The sequence below is a fragment of the Oncorhynchus mykiss genome, chromosome 17, assembly GCF_013265735.2.
Source record: "Oncorhynchus mykiss isolate Arlee chromosome 17, USDA_OmykA_1.1, whole genome shotgun sequence".
Lineage (NCBI taxonomy): Eukaryota > Metazoa > Chordata > Actinopteri > Salmoniformes > Salmonidae > Oncorhynchus > Oncorhynchus mykiss.
In genome coordinates, this window is record NC_048581.1 from 91,740,009 (window position 1) to 91,756,999 (window position 16,991).

A 16,991-nucleotide genomic window follows, 5' to 3' on the forward strand; every position below is an offset into this window, starting at 1 on the left:
TATAAGAAATCCCACAACGCCCTCTGATGACCAATCAAACAGGCAAAGCGCCAATACAGGACAAAGATTGAATCGTACTACACCGGCTCCGATGCTCGTCGGATGTGGCAGGGCTTGCCAACTATTACAGACTACAAAGGGAAGCTCAGCCACGAGCTGCCCAGTGACACGAACCAACCAGACAAGCTAAACTACTTCTATAAACACTTTGAGGCAAGGGGTGCATGGTCAGTCCCCTCCTGTACTCCCTGTTCACTCAGGACTGCATGGCCAGGCATGACTCCAACACCATCATTAAGTTTTCCGATGACACAACAGTGGTAGGCCTCATCACCAACAATGATGAGACAGCCTATAGGGAGGAGGTCAGAGACTTGGCAGTGTGGTGCCAGGACAACAACCTCTCCCTCAATGTGATCAAGACAAAGGAGATGATTGTGGACTACAGGAAGAGGAGGACCGAGCACAACCCCATTTTCATCGACGGGGCTGTAGTGGAACAGGTTGAGAGCTTCAAGTTCCTTGGTGTCCACATCACCAACAAACTAGAATAGTCCAAAACACACCAAGACAGCCGTGAAGAAGAATGCATGAGAAAGACTATTCCCCCTCAGGAGACTAAAAAGATTTGGCATGGGTCCTCAGATCCTCAAAAGGTTCTATAGCTGCACCATCGAGAGCATCCTGAGTGGTTGCATCACTGCCTGGTATGGCAACTGCTCGGCCTCCGACCACAAGGCACTACAGAGGGTAGTGCGTATGCCCCAGTACATCACTGGGGCCAAGCTTCCTGCCAACCAGGACCTCTATTCGGTGTTAGAGGAGGGCAATAACAATTGTCAAAGACTCCAGCCACCCTAGTTTCGTGGCTGAATCAGAATTAGTTAGGTTTTTTTTTTTATTATTATTTTTTTATTTTACCTTTATTTAACCAGGTAGGCTAGTTGAGAACAAGGTCTCATTTGCAACTGCGACCTGGCCAAGATAAAGCATAGCAGTATGAGCAGACAACACAGAGTTACACATGGAGTAAACAATTAACAAGTCAATAACACAGTAGAAAAAAAGGGGAGTCTATATATACAATGTGTGCAAAAGGCATGAGGTAGGCGAATAATTACAATTTTGCAGATTAACACTGGAGTGATAAATGATCAGATGGTCATGTACAGGTAGAGATATTGGTGTGCAAAAGAGCAGAAAAATAAATAAATAAAAACAGTATGGGGATGAGGTAGGTGAAAATGGGTGGGCTATTTACCAATAGACTATGTACAGCTGCAGCGATCGGTTAGCTGCTCAGATAGCTGATGTTTGAAGTTGGTGAGGGAGATAAAAGTCTCCAACTTCAGCGATTTTTGCAATTCGTTCCAGTCACAGGCAGCAGAGTACTGGAACGAAAGGCGGCCAAATGAGGTGTTGGCTTTAGGGATGATCAGTGAGATACACCTGCTGGAGCGCGTGCTACGGATGGGTGTTGCCATCGTGACCAGTGAGCTGAGATAAGGCGGAGCTTTACCTAGCATGGACTTGTAGATGACCTGGAGCCAGTGGGTCTGGCGACGAATATGTAGCGAGGGCTCTAGTGGTTAGAGTGTAGAGGCGGCATGTAGCCTAGTGGTTAGAGTGTAGAGGCGGCATGTAGCCTAGTGGTTAGAGTGTAGAGGCGGCAGGTAGTCTAGTGGTGAGAGGTGAGAGGAGGCATGTAGCCTAGTGGTTAGAGTGTAGAGGCGGAAGGTAGTTTAGTGGTTAGAATGTAGAGGCGGCAGGTAGCCTAGTGGTTAGAGTGTAAAGGCGGCAGGTAGCCTAGTGGTTAGAGTGTAGAGGCGGCAGGTAGCCTAGTGGTTAGAGGGGAGAGGAGGCAGGTAACCTAGTGGTTAGAGGGGAGAGGCAGGTAGCCTAGTGGTTAGAGTGTAGAGGCGGCAGGTAGCCTAGTGGTTAGAGTGTAAAGGCGGCAGGTAGCCTAGTGGTTAGAGTGTAGAGGCGGCAGGTAGCCTAGTGGTTAGAGGGGAGAGGAGGCAGGTAACCTAGTGGTTAGAGGGGAGAGGCAGGTAGCCTAGTGGTTAGAGTGTAGAGGCGGCAGGTAGCCTAGTGGTTAGAGTGTAAAGGCGGCAGGTAGCCTAGTGGTTAGAGTGTAGAGGCGGCAGGTAGCCTAGTGGTTAGAGGGGAGAGGAGGCAGGTAGCCTAGTGGTTAGAGGGGAGAGGCAGGTAGCCTAGTGGTTAGAGTGTAGAGGCGGCAGGTAGCCTAGTGGTTAGAGTGTAAAGGCGGCAGGTAGCCTAGTGGTTAGAGTGTAGAGGCGGCAGGTAGCCTAGTGGTTAGAGGGGAGAGGAGGCAGGTAGCCTAGTGGTTAGAGGGGAGAGGCAGGTAGCCTAGTGGTTAGAGTGTAGAGGCGGCAGGTAGCCTAGTGGTTAGAGTGTAGAGGCGGCAGGTAGCCTAGTGGTTAGAGGGGAGAGGAGGTAGGTAGCCTAGTGGTTAGAGGGGAGAGGCAGGTAGCCTAGTGGTTAGAGTGTAGAGGCGGCAGGTCCCACAGTTGTGTCTAGTTGGCTGGATGTTCTTGATACACACAGGAAACTGTTAAGTGTGAAAAAGCCAGCAGCGTTGCATTTCTTTACACAAACCGGTGTCCCTGGCACCTACTACCATATCCCGTTCAAAGGCACTTAAATCTTTGGTCTTCTGAATGGCACACGAAAACAATCCATGTCTCAATTGTCTCAAGGTTTAAAAATCCTTCTTTAACCCTGTCTCCTCCCCTTCATCTACACTGATTGAAGTAGATTTAACAAGTGACATCAATAAGGGATCATATCTTTCACCTGGATTCACCTGGTCAGTCTATGTCCTGAAAAGAGCAGGTGTTCTTAATGTTTTGTGCAGTCAGTGTAGTTTCGTGTATGAACATGATGTAATCTGTCAGGGAAACAAAGAGAACAGTCCATTGGCTAATTAAAGTGTAGGGGATGTAACAGGCCTCCTCCAACAGGAACCCAGGTCTTTTTATAAACTGTCCAACTCCACATGATTGATTACACCAAACGATGCTGTCCCAAACACAGGTGGCTGGCTGGCAGGGTGCTGCTCTCGTTTGGTGTTTTAACCACTTCCTGTCTCCTCCTCTTAATCTATGATAAATCGCAGAGCAGAGGACACTGTAGGCTGGTTTCATATCTGTTTGTACCATCTTGCAAACTCCTAGTCATTGGATCTGACAACAAGACCGATACAGTGAAACAGTGTTTCTGTTTTAAACACTTCCTCTCTCTCTCTCTCTTCCTGCTCTCTCCATGTTAATGGCTTGGTTCCGTCTGTCTAATCCACTGACACACTGCCTAACACGTTCACAGGATTGGTTAACGCTTGAGGTTCCTGGGGGGTCTCCACCGAGCAAATCTGCTTTTAGTTTTAATGCACCATATGGCTGGAACAAAATTCGAAATACATTTGATCCTGATGTGCCGTTCGGGCAATAGAATATATAATATATAAATACATATTTATATATAATATAAAGTATTGATTTGGACTTATTTGTGGAGGAATGTAACTGGGTGATGTTTTATTTGTGCTTTATTTTGATGTGTATCCACCACCGTTCAAAAGTTTGGGGTCCCGTAAAAATGTCCTTGTTTTTGAAAGAAAAGCACATTTTTTGTCCATTAAAATAACATCAAATTGATCAGAAATACAGTGTAGACATTGTTCATGTTGTAAATGACTATTGTAGCTGGAAACGGCTGATTTTTTAAATGGAATATCTACATAGGTGTACAGAGGCCCATTATCAGAAACCATCACTCCTGTGTTCCAATGGCACGATGTGCTAGTTAATCCAAGTTTATCATTTTAAAAGGCCAACTGATCATTAGAAAACCCTTTTGCAATTGTGTTAGCACAGCTGAAAATGGTTGTGCTGATTAAAGAAGCAATAAAACTGGCCTTCTTTAGACTAGTTGAGTATCTGGAGCATCAGCATTTGTGGGTTCGATTACAGGCTCAAAATGGCCAAAAACAAAGAAACTCGTCTTCAGAAACTCGTCAGTCTATTCTTGTTCTGGGAAATTAAGACTATTCCATGCGAGAAATTGTCAAGAAACTGAAGACCTCGTACAACGCTGTGTACTACTCCCTTCACAGCACAGAGCAAACTGGCTCTAACCAGAATAGAAAGAGGAGAGGGAGGCCAACTGAGGAAGAGGACAAGTACATTAGTGTGTTTAGTTTGAGAAACAGACACCTCACAAGTCCTCAACTGGCAGCTTCATTAAATAGTACCGCAAAACAGCAGTCTCAACGTCAACAGTGAAGAGTTGGTGCGACTCCGGGGTGCTGGCCTTCTAGGCAAAGTTGCAAACAAGCCATATCTCAGACTGGCCAATAAAAAGAAAAGATAAAGATGGGCAAAAGAACACAGACAATGGAACTCTGGACAGAGGAACTCTGCCTAGAAGGCCAGCATCCCAGAATCACCTCTTCACTGTTGACCTTGAGACTGGACAGAGGAACTCTGCCTAGAAGGCAAACATCCCGGAGTCTCCTCTTCACTATTGACGTTGAGACTGGACAGAGGAACTCTGCCTAGAAGTCCAGCATCTCAGAGTCGCCTCTTCACTGTTGACGTTGAGACTGGACAGAGGAACTCTGCCTAGAAGGCCAACATCCCGGAGTCTCCTCTTCACTGTTGACGTTGAGACTGGACAGAGGAACTCTGCCTAGAAGGCCAACATCTCAGAGTCGCCTCTTCACTGTTGACGTTGAGACTGGACAGAGGAACTCTGCCTAGACGGTCAGCATCCCGGAGTCTCCTCTTCACTATTGACGTTGAGACTGGACAGAGGAACTCTGCCTAGACGGTCAGCATCTCAGAGTCGCCTCTTCACTGTTAACGTTGAGACTGGACAGAGGAACTCTGCGTAGACGGTCAGCATCCCGGAGTCTCCTCTTCACTATTGACGTTGAGACTGGACAGAGGAACTCTGCCTAGAAGGCCAACATCCCGGAGTCTCCTCTTCACTGTTGACCTTGAGACTGGACAGAGGAACTCTGCCTAGAAGGCCAGCATCCCGGAGTCTCCTCTTCACTATTGACGTTGAGACTGGACAGAGGAACTCTGCCTAGACGGTCAGCATCCCGGAGTCTCCTCTTCACTATTGGCGTTGAGACTGGACAGAGGAACTCTGCCTAGACGGTCAGCATCTCAGAGTCGCCTCTTCACTGTTGACGTTGAGACTGGACAGAGGAACTCTGCCTAGACGGTCAGCATCCCGAAGTCTCCTCTTCACTATTGACGTTGAGACTGGATAGAGGAACTCTGCGAGACGGTCAGCATCCCGGAGTCTCCTCTTCACTATTGACGTTGAGACTGGACAGAGGAACTCTGCCTAGACGGTTAGCATCCCGGAGTCTTCTCTTCACTATTGACGTTGAGACTGGAAAGAGGAACTCTGCCTAGACGGTCAGCATCTCAGAGTCGCCTCTTCACTGTTGACGTTGAGACTGGACAGAGGAACTCTGCCTAGAAGGCCAACATCCCGGAGTCTCCTCTTCACTGTTGACCTTGAGACTGGACAGAGGAACTCTGCCTAGAAGGCCAGCATCCCGGAGTCTCCTCTTCACTATTGACGTTGAGACTGGACAGAGGAACTCTGCCTAGACGGTCAGCATCCCGGAGTCTCCTCTTCACTATTGATGTTGAGACTGGACAGAGGAACTCTGCCTAGACGGTCAGCATCTCAGAGTCGCCTCTTCACTGTTGACGTTGAGACTGGACAGAGGAACTCTGCCTAGACGGTCAGCATCCCGAAGTTTCCTCTTCACTATTGACGTTGAGACTGGACAGAGGAACTCTGCGAGACGGTCAGCATCCCGGAGTCTCCTCTTCACTATTGACGTTGAGACTGGACAGAGGAACTCTGCCTAGACGGTCAGCATCCCGGAGTCTTCTCTTCACTATTGACGTTGAGACTGGAAAGAGGAACTCTGCCTAGACGGTCAGCATCTCAGAGTCGCCTCTTCACTGTTGACGTTGAGACTGGACAGAGGAACTCTGCGTAGACGGTCAGCATCCCGGAGTCTCCTCTTCACTATTGACGTTGAGACTGGACAGAGGAACTCTGCCTAGACGGTCAGCATCTCAGAGTCGCCTCTTCACTGTTGACGTTGAGACTGGACAGAGGAACTCTGCCTAGAAGGCCAACATCCCGGAGTCTCCTCTTCACTGTTGACCTTGAGACTGGACAGAGGAACTCTGTCTAGAAGGCCAGCATCCCGGAGTCTCCTCTTCACTATTGACGTTGAGACTGGACAGAGGAACTCTGCCTAGACGGTCAGCATCCCGGAGTCTTCTCTTCACTATTGATGTTGAGACTGGACAGAGGAACTCTGCCTAGACGGTCAGCATCTCAGAGTCGCCTCTTCACTGTTGACGTTGAGACTGGACAGAGGAACTCTGCCTAGACGGTCAGCATCCCGAAGTCTCCTCTTCACTATTGACGTTGAGACTGGACAGAGGAACTCTGCCTAGACGGTCAGCATCCCGAAGTCTCCTCTTCACTATTGACGTTGAGACTGGACAGAGGAACTCTGCCTAGACGGTCAGCATCCCGGAGTCGCCTCTTCACTGTTGACGTTGAGACTGGACAGAGGAACTCTGCCTAGACGGTCAGCATCCCGGAGTCGCCTCTTCACTGTTGACGATGAGACTGGACAGAGGAACTCTGCCTAGACGGTCAGCATCCCGGAGTCGCCTCTTCACTGTTGACGATGAGACTGGTGTTTTGCAGGTACCATTTAATTAGCTTTTCTTTCAAAGTGACCCCAAACTTTTGAACGGTAGTGTATATTTAGGCATAATGTGTACATTTGTGTTGTATATACAGGGCACATTTGTATTTTTATATATGTATTTATTTAACCCTTATTTTACCAGGTAAATTGCCTGAGAACACATTCTCATTTACAGCAACGACCTGGGGAATAGTTACAGGGGAGAGGAGGTGGGCGAATGAGCCAATTGTAAACGGAGGATTATTAGGTGGCCATGTTAGTATGAGGGCCAGATTGTAAACGGAGGATTATTAGGTGGCCATGTTAGTATGAGGGCCAGATTGTAAACGGAGGATTATTAGGTGGCCATGTTAGTATGAGGGCCAGATTGTAAACGGAGGATTATTAGGTGGCCATGTTAGTATGAGGGCCAGATTGTAAACGGAGGATTATTAGGTGGCCATGTTAGTATGAGGGCCAGATTGTAAACGGAGGATTATTAGGTGGCCATGTTAGTATGAGGGCCAGATTGTAAACGGAGGATTATTAGGTGGCCATGTTAGTATGAGGGCCAGATTGTAAACGGAGGATTATTAGGTGGCCATGTTAGTATGAGGGCCAGATTGTAAACGGAGGATTATTAGGTGGCCATGTTAGTATGAGGGCCAGATTGTAAACTGAGGATTATTAGGTGGCCATGTTAGTATGAGGGTTAGTATGAGGGCCAGATTGTAAACAGAGGATTATTAGGTGGCCATGTTAGTATGAGGGCCAGATTGTAAAAGAGACTTAGGTTTCAATAACTTTTCTCCTGTTAAAATAAAGGTTCAATAAAACTAAAATAATATGAATGTATAATGCTATAGTTAAGCAATAAGGCCAGAGGGGGTGTGGAATACGGCCAATATACCACGGCTAAGGGATGTTTGTAGGCATGAGGCAACGCCCTTAGCCGTGGTATATTGGCCATTTTCCACAAACCTCAGAGGTGCCCTATTGCTATTATAAACTGGTTACCAATGTAATTAGGGCAGAACAAATGCAAGTTTTGTCATACCTGTGGTATACGGTCTGATATACCAATCAGCATTCAGGGCTCGAACCACCCAGTTTATAATGTCTGATATACCACAGCTTTCAGCCGATCGGCATTCAGGACCCAAACCACCTGGTTAATAATTATAGTTATAACATCCTCACATCACACGCCCTGTAGTATCAGCCCTGTCAAGAGAGAGAACACTCCCTGTAATGTCAGCCCTGCCGAGAGAGAGAACACTCCCTGTAATGTCAGCCCTGTCGAGAGAGAGAACACTCCCTGTAATGTCAGCCCTGCCGAGAGAGAGAACACTCCCTGTAATGTCAGCCCTGTCGAGAGAGAGAAAACACTCCCTGTAATGCCAGCCCTGTCGAGAGAGAGAACACTCCCTGTAATGTCAGCCCTGTCGAGAAAGAGAACACTCCCTGTAATGCCAGCCCTGTCGAGAAAGAGAACACTCCCTGTAATGCCAGCCCTGTCGAGAGAGAGAACACTCCCTGTAATGTCAGCCCTGTCGAGAAAGAGAACACTCCCTGTAATGTCAGCCCTGTCAAGAGAGAGAACACTCCCTGTAATGTCAGCCCTGTCAAGAGAGAGAACACTCCCTGTAATGCCAGCCCTGTCGAGAGAGAGAGAGCACTCCCTGTAGTATCAGCCCTGTCGAGAGAGAGAACACTCCCTGTAATGTCAGCCCTGTCGAGAGAGAGATAACTCCCTGTAATGTCAGCCCTGTCGAGAGAGAGAGAACACTCCCTGTAATGTCAGCCCTGTCGAGAGAGAGAGAACACTCCCTGTAATGCCAGCCCTGTCGAGAGAGAGAACACTCCCTGTAATGTCAGCCCTGTCGAGAGAGAGAACACTCCCTGTAATGTCAGCCCTGTCAAGAGAGAGAACACTCCCTGTAATGCCAGCCCTGTCGAGAGAGAGAGAGCACTCCCTGTAGTATCAGCCCTGTCGAGAGAGAGAACACTCCCTGTAATGTCAGCCCTGTCGAGAGAGAGATAACTCCCTGTAATGTCAGCCCTGTCGAGAGAGAGAGAACACTCCCTGTAATGTCAGCCCTGTCGAGAGAGAGAGAACACTCCCTGTAGTATCAGCCCTGTCAAGAGAGAGAACACTCCCTGTAATGTCAGCCCTGTCGAGAGAGAGAGAACACTCCCTGTAATGTCAGCCCTGTCGAGAAAGAGAACACTCCCTGTAATGTCAGCCCTGTCAAGAGAGAGAACACTCCCTGTAATGTCAGCCCTGTCGAGAGAGAGAACACTCCCTGTAATGTCAGCCCTGTCAAGAGAGAGAACACTCCCTGTAATGCCAGCTCTGTCGAGAGAGAGAGAGCACTCCCTGTAGTATCAGCCCTGTCGAGAGAGAGAACACTCCCTGTAATGTCAGCCCTGTCGAGAGAGAGATAACTCCCTGTAATGTCAGCCCTGTCGAGAGAGAGAGAACACTCCCTGTAATGTCAGCCCTGTCGAGAGAGAGAGAACACTCCCTGTAATGCCAGCCCTGTCGAGAGAGAGAACACTCCCTGTAATGTCAGCCCTGTCAAGAGAGAGAGAACACTCCCTGTAATGTCAGCCCTGTCAAGAGAGAGAACACTCCCTGTAATGTCAGCCCTGTCGAGAGAGAGAACACTCCCTGTAATGTCAGCCCTGTCGAGAGAGAGAACACTCTCTGTAATGCCAGCCCTGTCAAGAGAGAGAACACTCCCTATGTCAGCCCTGTTGAGAGAGAGAAAACACTCCCTGTAATGTCAGCCCTGTCGAGAGAACAATCCCTGTAATGTCAGCCCTGTCGAGAGAGAAAACACTCCCTGTAGTATCAGCCCTGTCGAGAGGGAGAACACTCCCTGTAATGTCAGCCCTGTCGAGAGGGAGAACACTCCCTGTAATGTCAGCCCTGTCGAGAGAGAGAACACTCCCTGTAATGTCAGCCCTGTGAAGAGAGAACACTCCCTGTAATGTCAGCCCTGTCGAGAGAGAGAACACTCCCTGAAATGCCAGCCCTGTCAAGAGAGAGAACACTCCCTATGTCAGCCCTGTTGAGAGAGAGAAAACACTGCCTGTAATGTCAGCCCTGTCGAGAAAGAGAACACTCCCTGTAATGTCAGCCCTGTCGAGAGAGAAAACACTCCCTGTAGTATCAGCCCTGTCGAGAGGGAGAACACTCCCTGTAATGTCAGCCCTGTCGAGAGAGAGAACACTCCCTGTAATGCCAGCCCTGTCAAGAGAGAGAACACTCCCTATGTCAGCCCTGTTGAGAGAGAGAAAACACTCCCTGTAATGTCAGCCCTGTCGAGAGAACACTCCCTGTAATGTCAGCCCTGTCGAGAGAGAAAACACTCCCTGTAGTATCAGCCCTGTCGAGAGGGAGAACACTCCCTGTAATGTCAGCCCTGTCAAGAGAGAGAACACTCCCTGTAATGCCAGCCCTGTCGAGAAAGAGAAAACACTCCCTGTAATGTCAGCCCTGTCTCGAGAGAGAGAACACTCCCTGTAATGTAAGCCCTGTCGAGAGAGAGAGAACACTCCCTGTAATGTCAGCCCTGTGAAGAGAGAACACTCCCTGTAATGTCAGCCCTGTGAAGAGAGAACACTCCCTGTAATGCCAGCCCTGTCAAGAGACAGAACACTCCCTGTAATGTCAGCCCTGTCGAGAGAGAGAACACTCCCTGTAATGTCAGCCCTGTCAAGAGACAGAACACTCCCGGTAATGCCAGCCCTGTCGAGAGAGAGAAAACACTCCCTGTAATGTCAGCCCTGTCAAGAGACAGAACACTCCCTGTAATGTCAGCCCTGTCGAGAGAGAGAACACTCCCTGTAATGTCAGCCCTGTCAAGAGAGAGAGCACTCCCTGTAATGTCAGCCCTGATTGGCTCAAACACATGAAGACATTTTTATGGAAATAAATTCCACAAATTAACTTTCACCCCACTACCACTATCAGATTAGAGCCATAAAGGAGACTAGACATTTACCACCCCACTACCACTATCAGATTGGAGCCATAAAGGAGACGATGCATCTACCACCCCACTACCACTATCAGATTAGAGCCATAAAGGAGACTAGACATCTACCACCCCACTACCACTATCAGATTGGAGCCATAAAGGAGACGATGCATCTACCACCCCACTACCACTATCAGATTAGAGCCATAAAGGAGACTAGACATTTACCACCCCACTACCACTATCAGATTAGAGCCATAAAGGAGACTAGACATCTACCACCCCACTACCACTACTGTTCTCATCATGAAATTATTTACCCTTTATATCTAAAAATTACCATATACACAGTGATCATTTGAAGCAAAACTATTACTGATGGTGAACCTGAACAATCAAAATGTTTTGTAAACCCAGTTCAGCAGGTATAGACAGATGAGCATCATCTCCAGTAGTTGAGCTTTATTACAGATCACAATAACCTAACAAATGTCATACAGTACCAGTCAAGGGTTTCTCTTATTTTAAAAAAAATATTTTCTACATTGTATAATAATAATAATAATAATAATAATAATAATAATAATAATAATAACAACAACAACAACAATAAAACTGATGTAGTAACCAAAGAAAGTGTTAAACAAATCAAATATATTTTAGAATCTTCAAAGTATAGTCACCCTTTTCCCTGATGACAGCTTTGCACACTCTCGGCATTCCCTCAACCAGCTTCATGAGGTAGTCACCTGGAATGCATTTCAATTAACATGCGTCTCTTGTTCAAAGTTAATTTGCGGATTTTATTTCCATAAAAATGTCTTCATGTGTTTGAGCCAATCAGTTGTGTTGTGACAGGGTAGGTTTGGTATACAGAAGAAATCCCTATTTGGTTAAAGACCAAGTCCATATTATGGCAAGAACAGCTCAAATTTAAAGAACTTTGAAAGTTTGTTCAAGTGCAGTCGCAAAAACCATCGAGCACTAAAATGAAACTGGCTCTTATGAGGACCGCCACAGGAATGGCAGACCCAGAGTTATGGGCCATATGATGATCTGCATGGGCCATATGGCTGAATATGGTGTTGAATGATCTGCATGAGCCATATAGCTGAATATGGTGTTGAATGATCTGCATGGGCCATATACCTGAATATGGTGTTGAATGATCTGCATGGGCCATACAGCTGAATATGTTGTTGCATGATCTGCATGGGCCATATACCTGAATATGTTGTTGAATGATCTGCATGGGCCATACAGCTGAATATGTCGTTGAATGATCTGCATGGGCCATACAGCTGAATATGTCGTTGAATGATCTGCATGGGCCATACAGTTGAATATGTCGTTGAATGATCTGCATGGGCCATATGGCTGAATATGTCGTTGAATGATCTGCATGGGCCATACGGCTGAATATGTCGTTGAATGATCTGCATGGGCCATACGGCTGAATATGTTGTTGAATGATCTGCGTGGGCCATATACCTGAATATGGTGTTGAATGATCTGCATGGGCCATATACCTGAATATGGTGTTGAATGATCTGCATGGGCCATACAGCTGAATATGTTGTTAAATGATCTGCATGGGCCATATACCTGAATATGTTGTTGAATGATCTGCATGGGCCATATACCTGAATATGGTGTTGAATGATCTGCATGGGCCATATACCTGAATATGGTGTTGAATGATCTGCATGGGCCATATACCTGAATATGTTGTTGAATGATCTGCATGGGCCATATACCTGAATATGGTGTTGAATGATCTGCATGGGCCATACAGCTGAATATGTTGTTAAATGATCTGCATGGGCCATATACCTGAATATGGTGTTGAATGATCTGCATGGGCCATATACCTGAATATGTTGTTGAATGATCTGCATGGGCCATATACCTGAATATGGTGTTGAATGATCTGCATGGGCCATACAGCTTTAGCATTTTCTTTATAACGGAAACTCTGGCATCTAATTATTTTTAAAAGCCTAATGTTCTCGTGTCTTTCCATTTGATATGAATGTGACTTCAGTTTTACGCATCCTGACTTACTCCCGCTGAGCTCTTTATCTCAGAAAGTTTTCGAGAGAGAGAGAGAGAGAGAGCGAGAGAGAGCGAGAGAGAGAACAAACAATAGCAAGACAGAAACATCTAATGAGTAAGTTTGAACAGAGTTGAACAAAGCTTAGTCTAATAGAACAAATGCTTCCCTCCTCCTTGCCGTTGTGAACCAAACAGCAGAAATCCTACAAATTGAAATGTCATAAAAGTATTAGGGCAAATAAAAGTTATGAGGCTCTAACGTCAGCATCTATAGACACACAGCTTTGTTTTAAATGACAAATATTACAGGCAACAACAAAGTATAATTGAGCAAAACAAATTCAAGATGGAAAAATCGAACGATAAATCAAAAAAGAAGAAATGAAGGTTATGTTAGAATATTATTGTACAGCATACCTACAACACATAGAATCCTAGACCTAATGAAACAGGAAGATGAGGTGAAAATGTTTATTATTGAAATAAGGATCCTGTTCTGGGGACAGCAGAATTGCGTGGTCTATAGCCAGGCCCTTGATGATTTATCCAACCCCGGCACACAACGCACAGCCAGCGAGTCTCCTTCACTGTCACTTGCTCTATTCTGCACACATCGGCACACACAGACACACTCTTTCCTGCCACAGCTCCAAGAAAAGATTTGGCTTCAAAATATATGTCATAATTCCTTCCTGGAACTGAGCTCACGGTCTAAACGTTTTTGTGATTGTTTTAAATACATTTTTAGTTGGCTGCTATGGGCGATAAGATCGTATATCAGGCGATTGTACAAGTACAGAATCATTAGGGTACAGCCCAAACCTGGTAGACACCCCTCTCACACCTTTGTCCTCTGGTTTAAATTCCTTCATCTCAGGCAGGGACTCATAAAAGGTTAAGGTTAGCGGTTAGGGTCACAAGATTAGAGGTCAAGGTTTAACTCTTACCTTTGTACTCTGCTGTGAACTCCTTCATCTCAGGCGGCAGGGACTCGTAGAAGCGCTGCTCCCGGGTGATGAGTGGTTTACACACCGTGTGGTCGTCGTAGCGCATCATACTGGTGTGTCCTCCCACCTGGTGTACGAAGGGTTCTAGAGGCACCCCTCCACACCGCCTGCCCCCCAGCCCCAGGCCTGTCCCAAACCCCAGCCCTAACCCTGCCTGGCCCCCCAGCCCTAACCCTGCCTGGCCCCCCAGCCCTAACCCTGCCTGGCCCCCCAGCCCTAACCCTGCCTGGCCCACCAGTCCTAACCCTGCCTGGCCCACCAGTCCTAACCCTGCCTGGCCCTGGCCCAGTGCCCCAAGCCCTAGCCCTGCCTGGCCCCCCAGCCCTAGCCCTGCCTGGCCCCCCAGCCCTAGCCCTGCCTGGCCCCCCAGCCCTAGCCCTGCCTGGCTCGCTCCGTTCTTCCCTGATGCTCCTTCCATGGTGTGGGAGAGGCACATGGCGTTAGAGGACCTGGTGGGGGTGGCAGGGGCGCGGGCTGGGGGGCGCAGGGCGCGGGCTGGGGGGCGCACGCTGCTGCCGGGAGGGGGAGGAGCCAGCCCGTCGGCCGCAACCAAACAGATCAATTAGATCTCAGCTCCTCGATGAATAGCACTGAGCGAGGATGTCACACCTTCACCAGTCACCTGAGAGATGGAAGGAAAGAGAGAGGGAACACAGAGAGAGAGAGAGAGAGAGAGAGAGAGAGAGAGAGAGAGAGAGAGAGACAGAGAGACAGAGAGACAGAGAGACAGAGAGAGAGAGAGAGAGAGAGAGAACGAACGTCAGGCAGAAGTTCTACTGATTTAGGGCTAACCATTATTTAAGCAGGTAAATCAATTAGGATGAGCTGAGTTGACACAGACATCAGCATGAGGAATCAGAACCACAACACGGCAGGTTACTTCCTCCTCCCATGCTCTCTAGGGATTGGCTAATGGTGGGTGGATGCCAGAGAGAGATGTGTATCTGTCTGTGTTTAGGCTAAATGGTAGCTAGCCATCTGCCATCTGCAGAGCTCACTGCTCTGCCTGGCTACCCTGTCCTGTTGACACTTCATTACATTAGCCTGGTCCATGTCAGCACACACACAGTCCCCACTCTCACACACCTAACAGTCAGTCTGACACTCTCTTACAGAGAGTGAGAGACAAACAAACATGAGTACCAGCATCTCTCAACCACCACAGGCCTGCCCTCATTGTCAACCTTGAAGACCAGACAAACAAACATGAGTACCAGCATCTCTCAACCACCACAGGCCTGCCCTCATTGTCAACCTTGAAGACCAGACAAACAAACATGAGTACCAGCATCTCTCAACCACCACAGGCCTGCCCTCATTGTCAACCTTGAAGACCAGACAAACAAACATGAGTACCAGCATCTCTCAACCACCACAGGCCTGCCTGTGGGCTCAGAGGAGAGTCGGGGGGGGGGGGACACAGGGCTCAGAGGAGAGTCAGGGATCTGGGACCGAACCTTGACATGACAACATAGGCTGCCAGTGAAACATTTATGGAAAAAGGTTGGATGCATGTATCTATAGGTTTAATCTGCCGAAAGCCAATCAGGCTCCTTTTCCATGTAACAGAGAGACACTCAGCTCACCTGACTCACTGGATTATTAATCTGACATGGAACACACAGAACATGTAGGCTACACCTCACAACAACGTGTAGGCTACACCTCACAACAACATGTAGGCTACACCTCACAACAACGTGTAGGCTACACCTCACAACAACATGTAGGCTACACCTCACAACAACATGTAGGCTACACCTCACAACAACACAGAACATGTAGGCTACACCTCACAACAACACACACAACATGTAGGCTACACCTCACAACAACATGTAGGCTACACCTCACAACAACATGTAGGCTACACCTCACAACAACATGTAGGCTACACCTCACAACAACATGTAGGCTACACCTCACAACAACATGTAGGCTACACCTCACAACATCATGTAGGCTACACCTCACAACAACATGTAGGCTACACCTCACAACAACATGTAGACTACACCTCACAACAACACAGAACATGTAGGCTACACCTCACAACAACACACACAACATGTAGGCTACACCTCACAACAACATGTAGGCTACACCTCACAACAACATGTAGGCTACACCTCACAACAACATGTAGGCTACACCTCACAACAACATGTAGGCTACACCTCACAACAACATGTAGGCTACACCTCACAACATCATGTAGGCTACACCTCACAACAACATGTAGGCTACACCTCACAACAACATGTAGACTACACCTCACAACAACACACAGAACATGTAGGCTACACCTCACAACAACATGTAGACTACACCTCACAACAACATGTAGGCTACACCTCACAACAACACACATAACATGTAGGCTACACCTCACAACAACACACACAACATGTAGACTACACCTCACAACAACATGTAGGCTACACCTCACAACAACATGTAGGCTACACCTCACAACAACATGTAGACTACACCTCACAACAACACAGAACATGTAGGCTACACATCACAACAACATGTAGGCTACACATCACAACAACATGTAGGCTACACCTCACAACAACATGTAGGCTACACCTCACAACAACACAGAACATGTAGGCTACACCTCACAACAACACACAAAACATGTAGGCTACACCTCACAACAACATGTAGGCTACACCTCACAACAACATGTAGGCTACACCTCACAACAACATGTAGGCTACACCTCACAACAACATGTAGACTACACCTCACAACAACACACAGAACATGTAGGCTACACCTCACAACAACATGTAGACTACACCTCACAACAACACACAGAACATGTAGACTACACCTCACAACGACATGTAGACTACACCTCACAACAACACAGAACATGTTGGCTACACCTCACAACAACACAGAACATGTAGGCTACACCTCACAACAACATGTAGGCTACACCTCACAACAACATGTAGGCTACACCTCACAACATGTAGGCTACACCTCACAACAACACAGAACATGTAGGCTACACCTCACAACAACACAGAACATGTAGGCTACACCTCACAACAACATGTAGGCTACACCTCACAACAACACAGGACATGTAGGCTACGCCTCACAACAACACAGAACATGTAGGCTACACCTCACAACAACACACAGAACATGTAGGCT

General features: G+C 47.4%; 1 protein-coding gene across 2 annotated transcripts in view; it reads right to left on the reverse strand.

Annotated features, from left to right (window-relative positions):
- The window catches only part of LOC110493304 (inositol hexakisphosphate kinase 1), a 96,513-nt gene that overhangs the window by 26,230 nt on the left and 53,292 nt on the right, over nt 1-16,991 (reverse strand). For both annotated transcript variants that reach the window (XM_036950955.1, XM_036950956.1), the window contains exon 2: nt 13,755-14,436. In XM_036950955.1, the coding sequence (XP_036806850.1) occupies nt 13,755-14,250 (496 nt within the window). In that variant the 5' untranslated portion in view covers nt 14,251-14,436. The remainder of the gene's footprint in view (nt 1-13,754; nt 14,437-16,991) is intronic.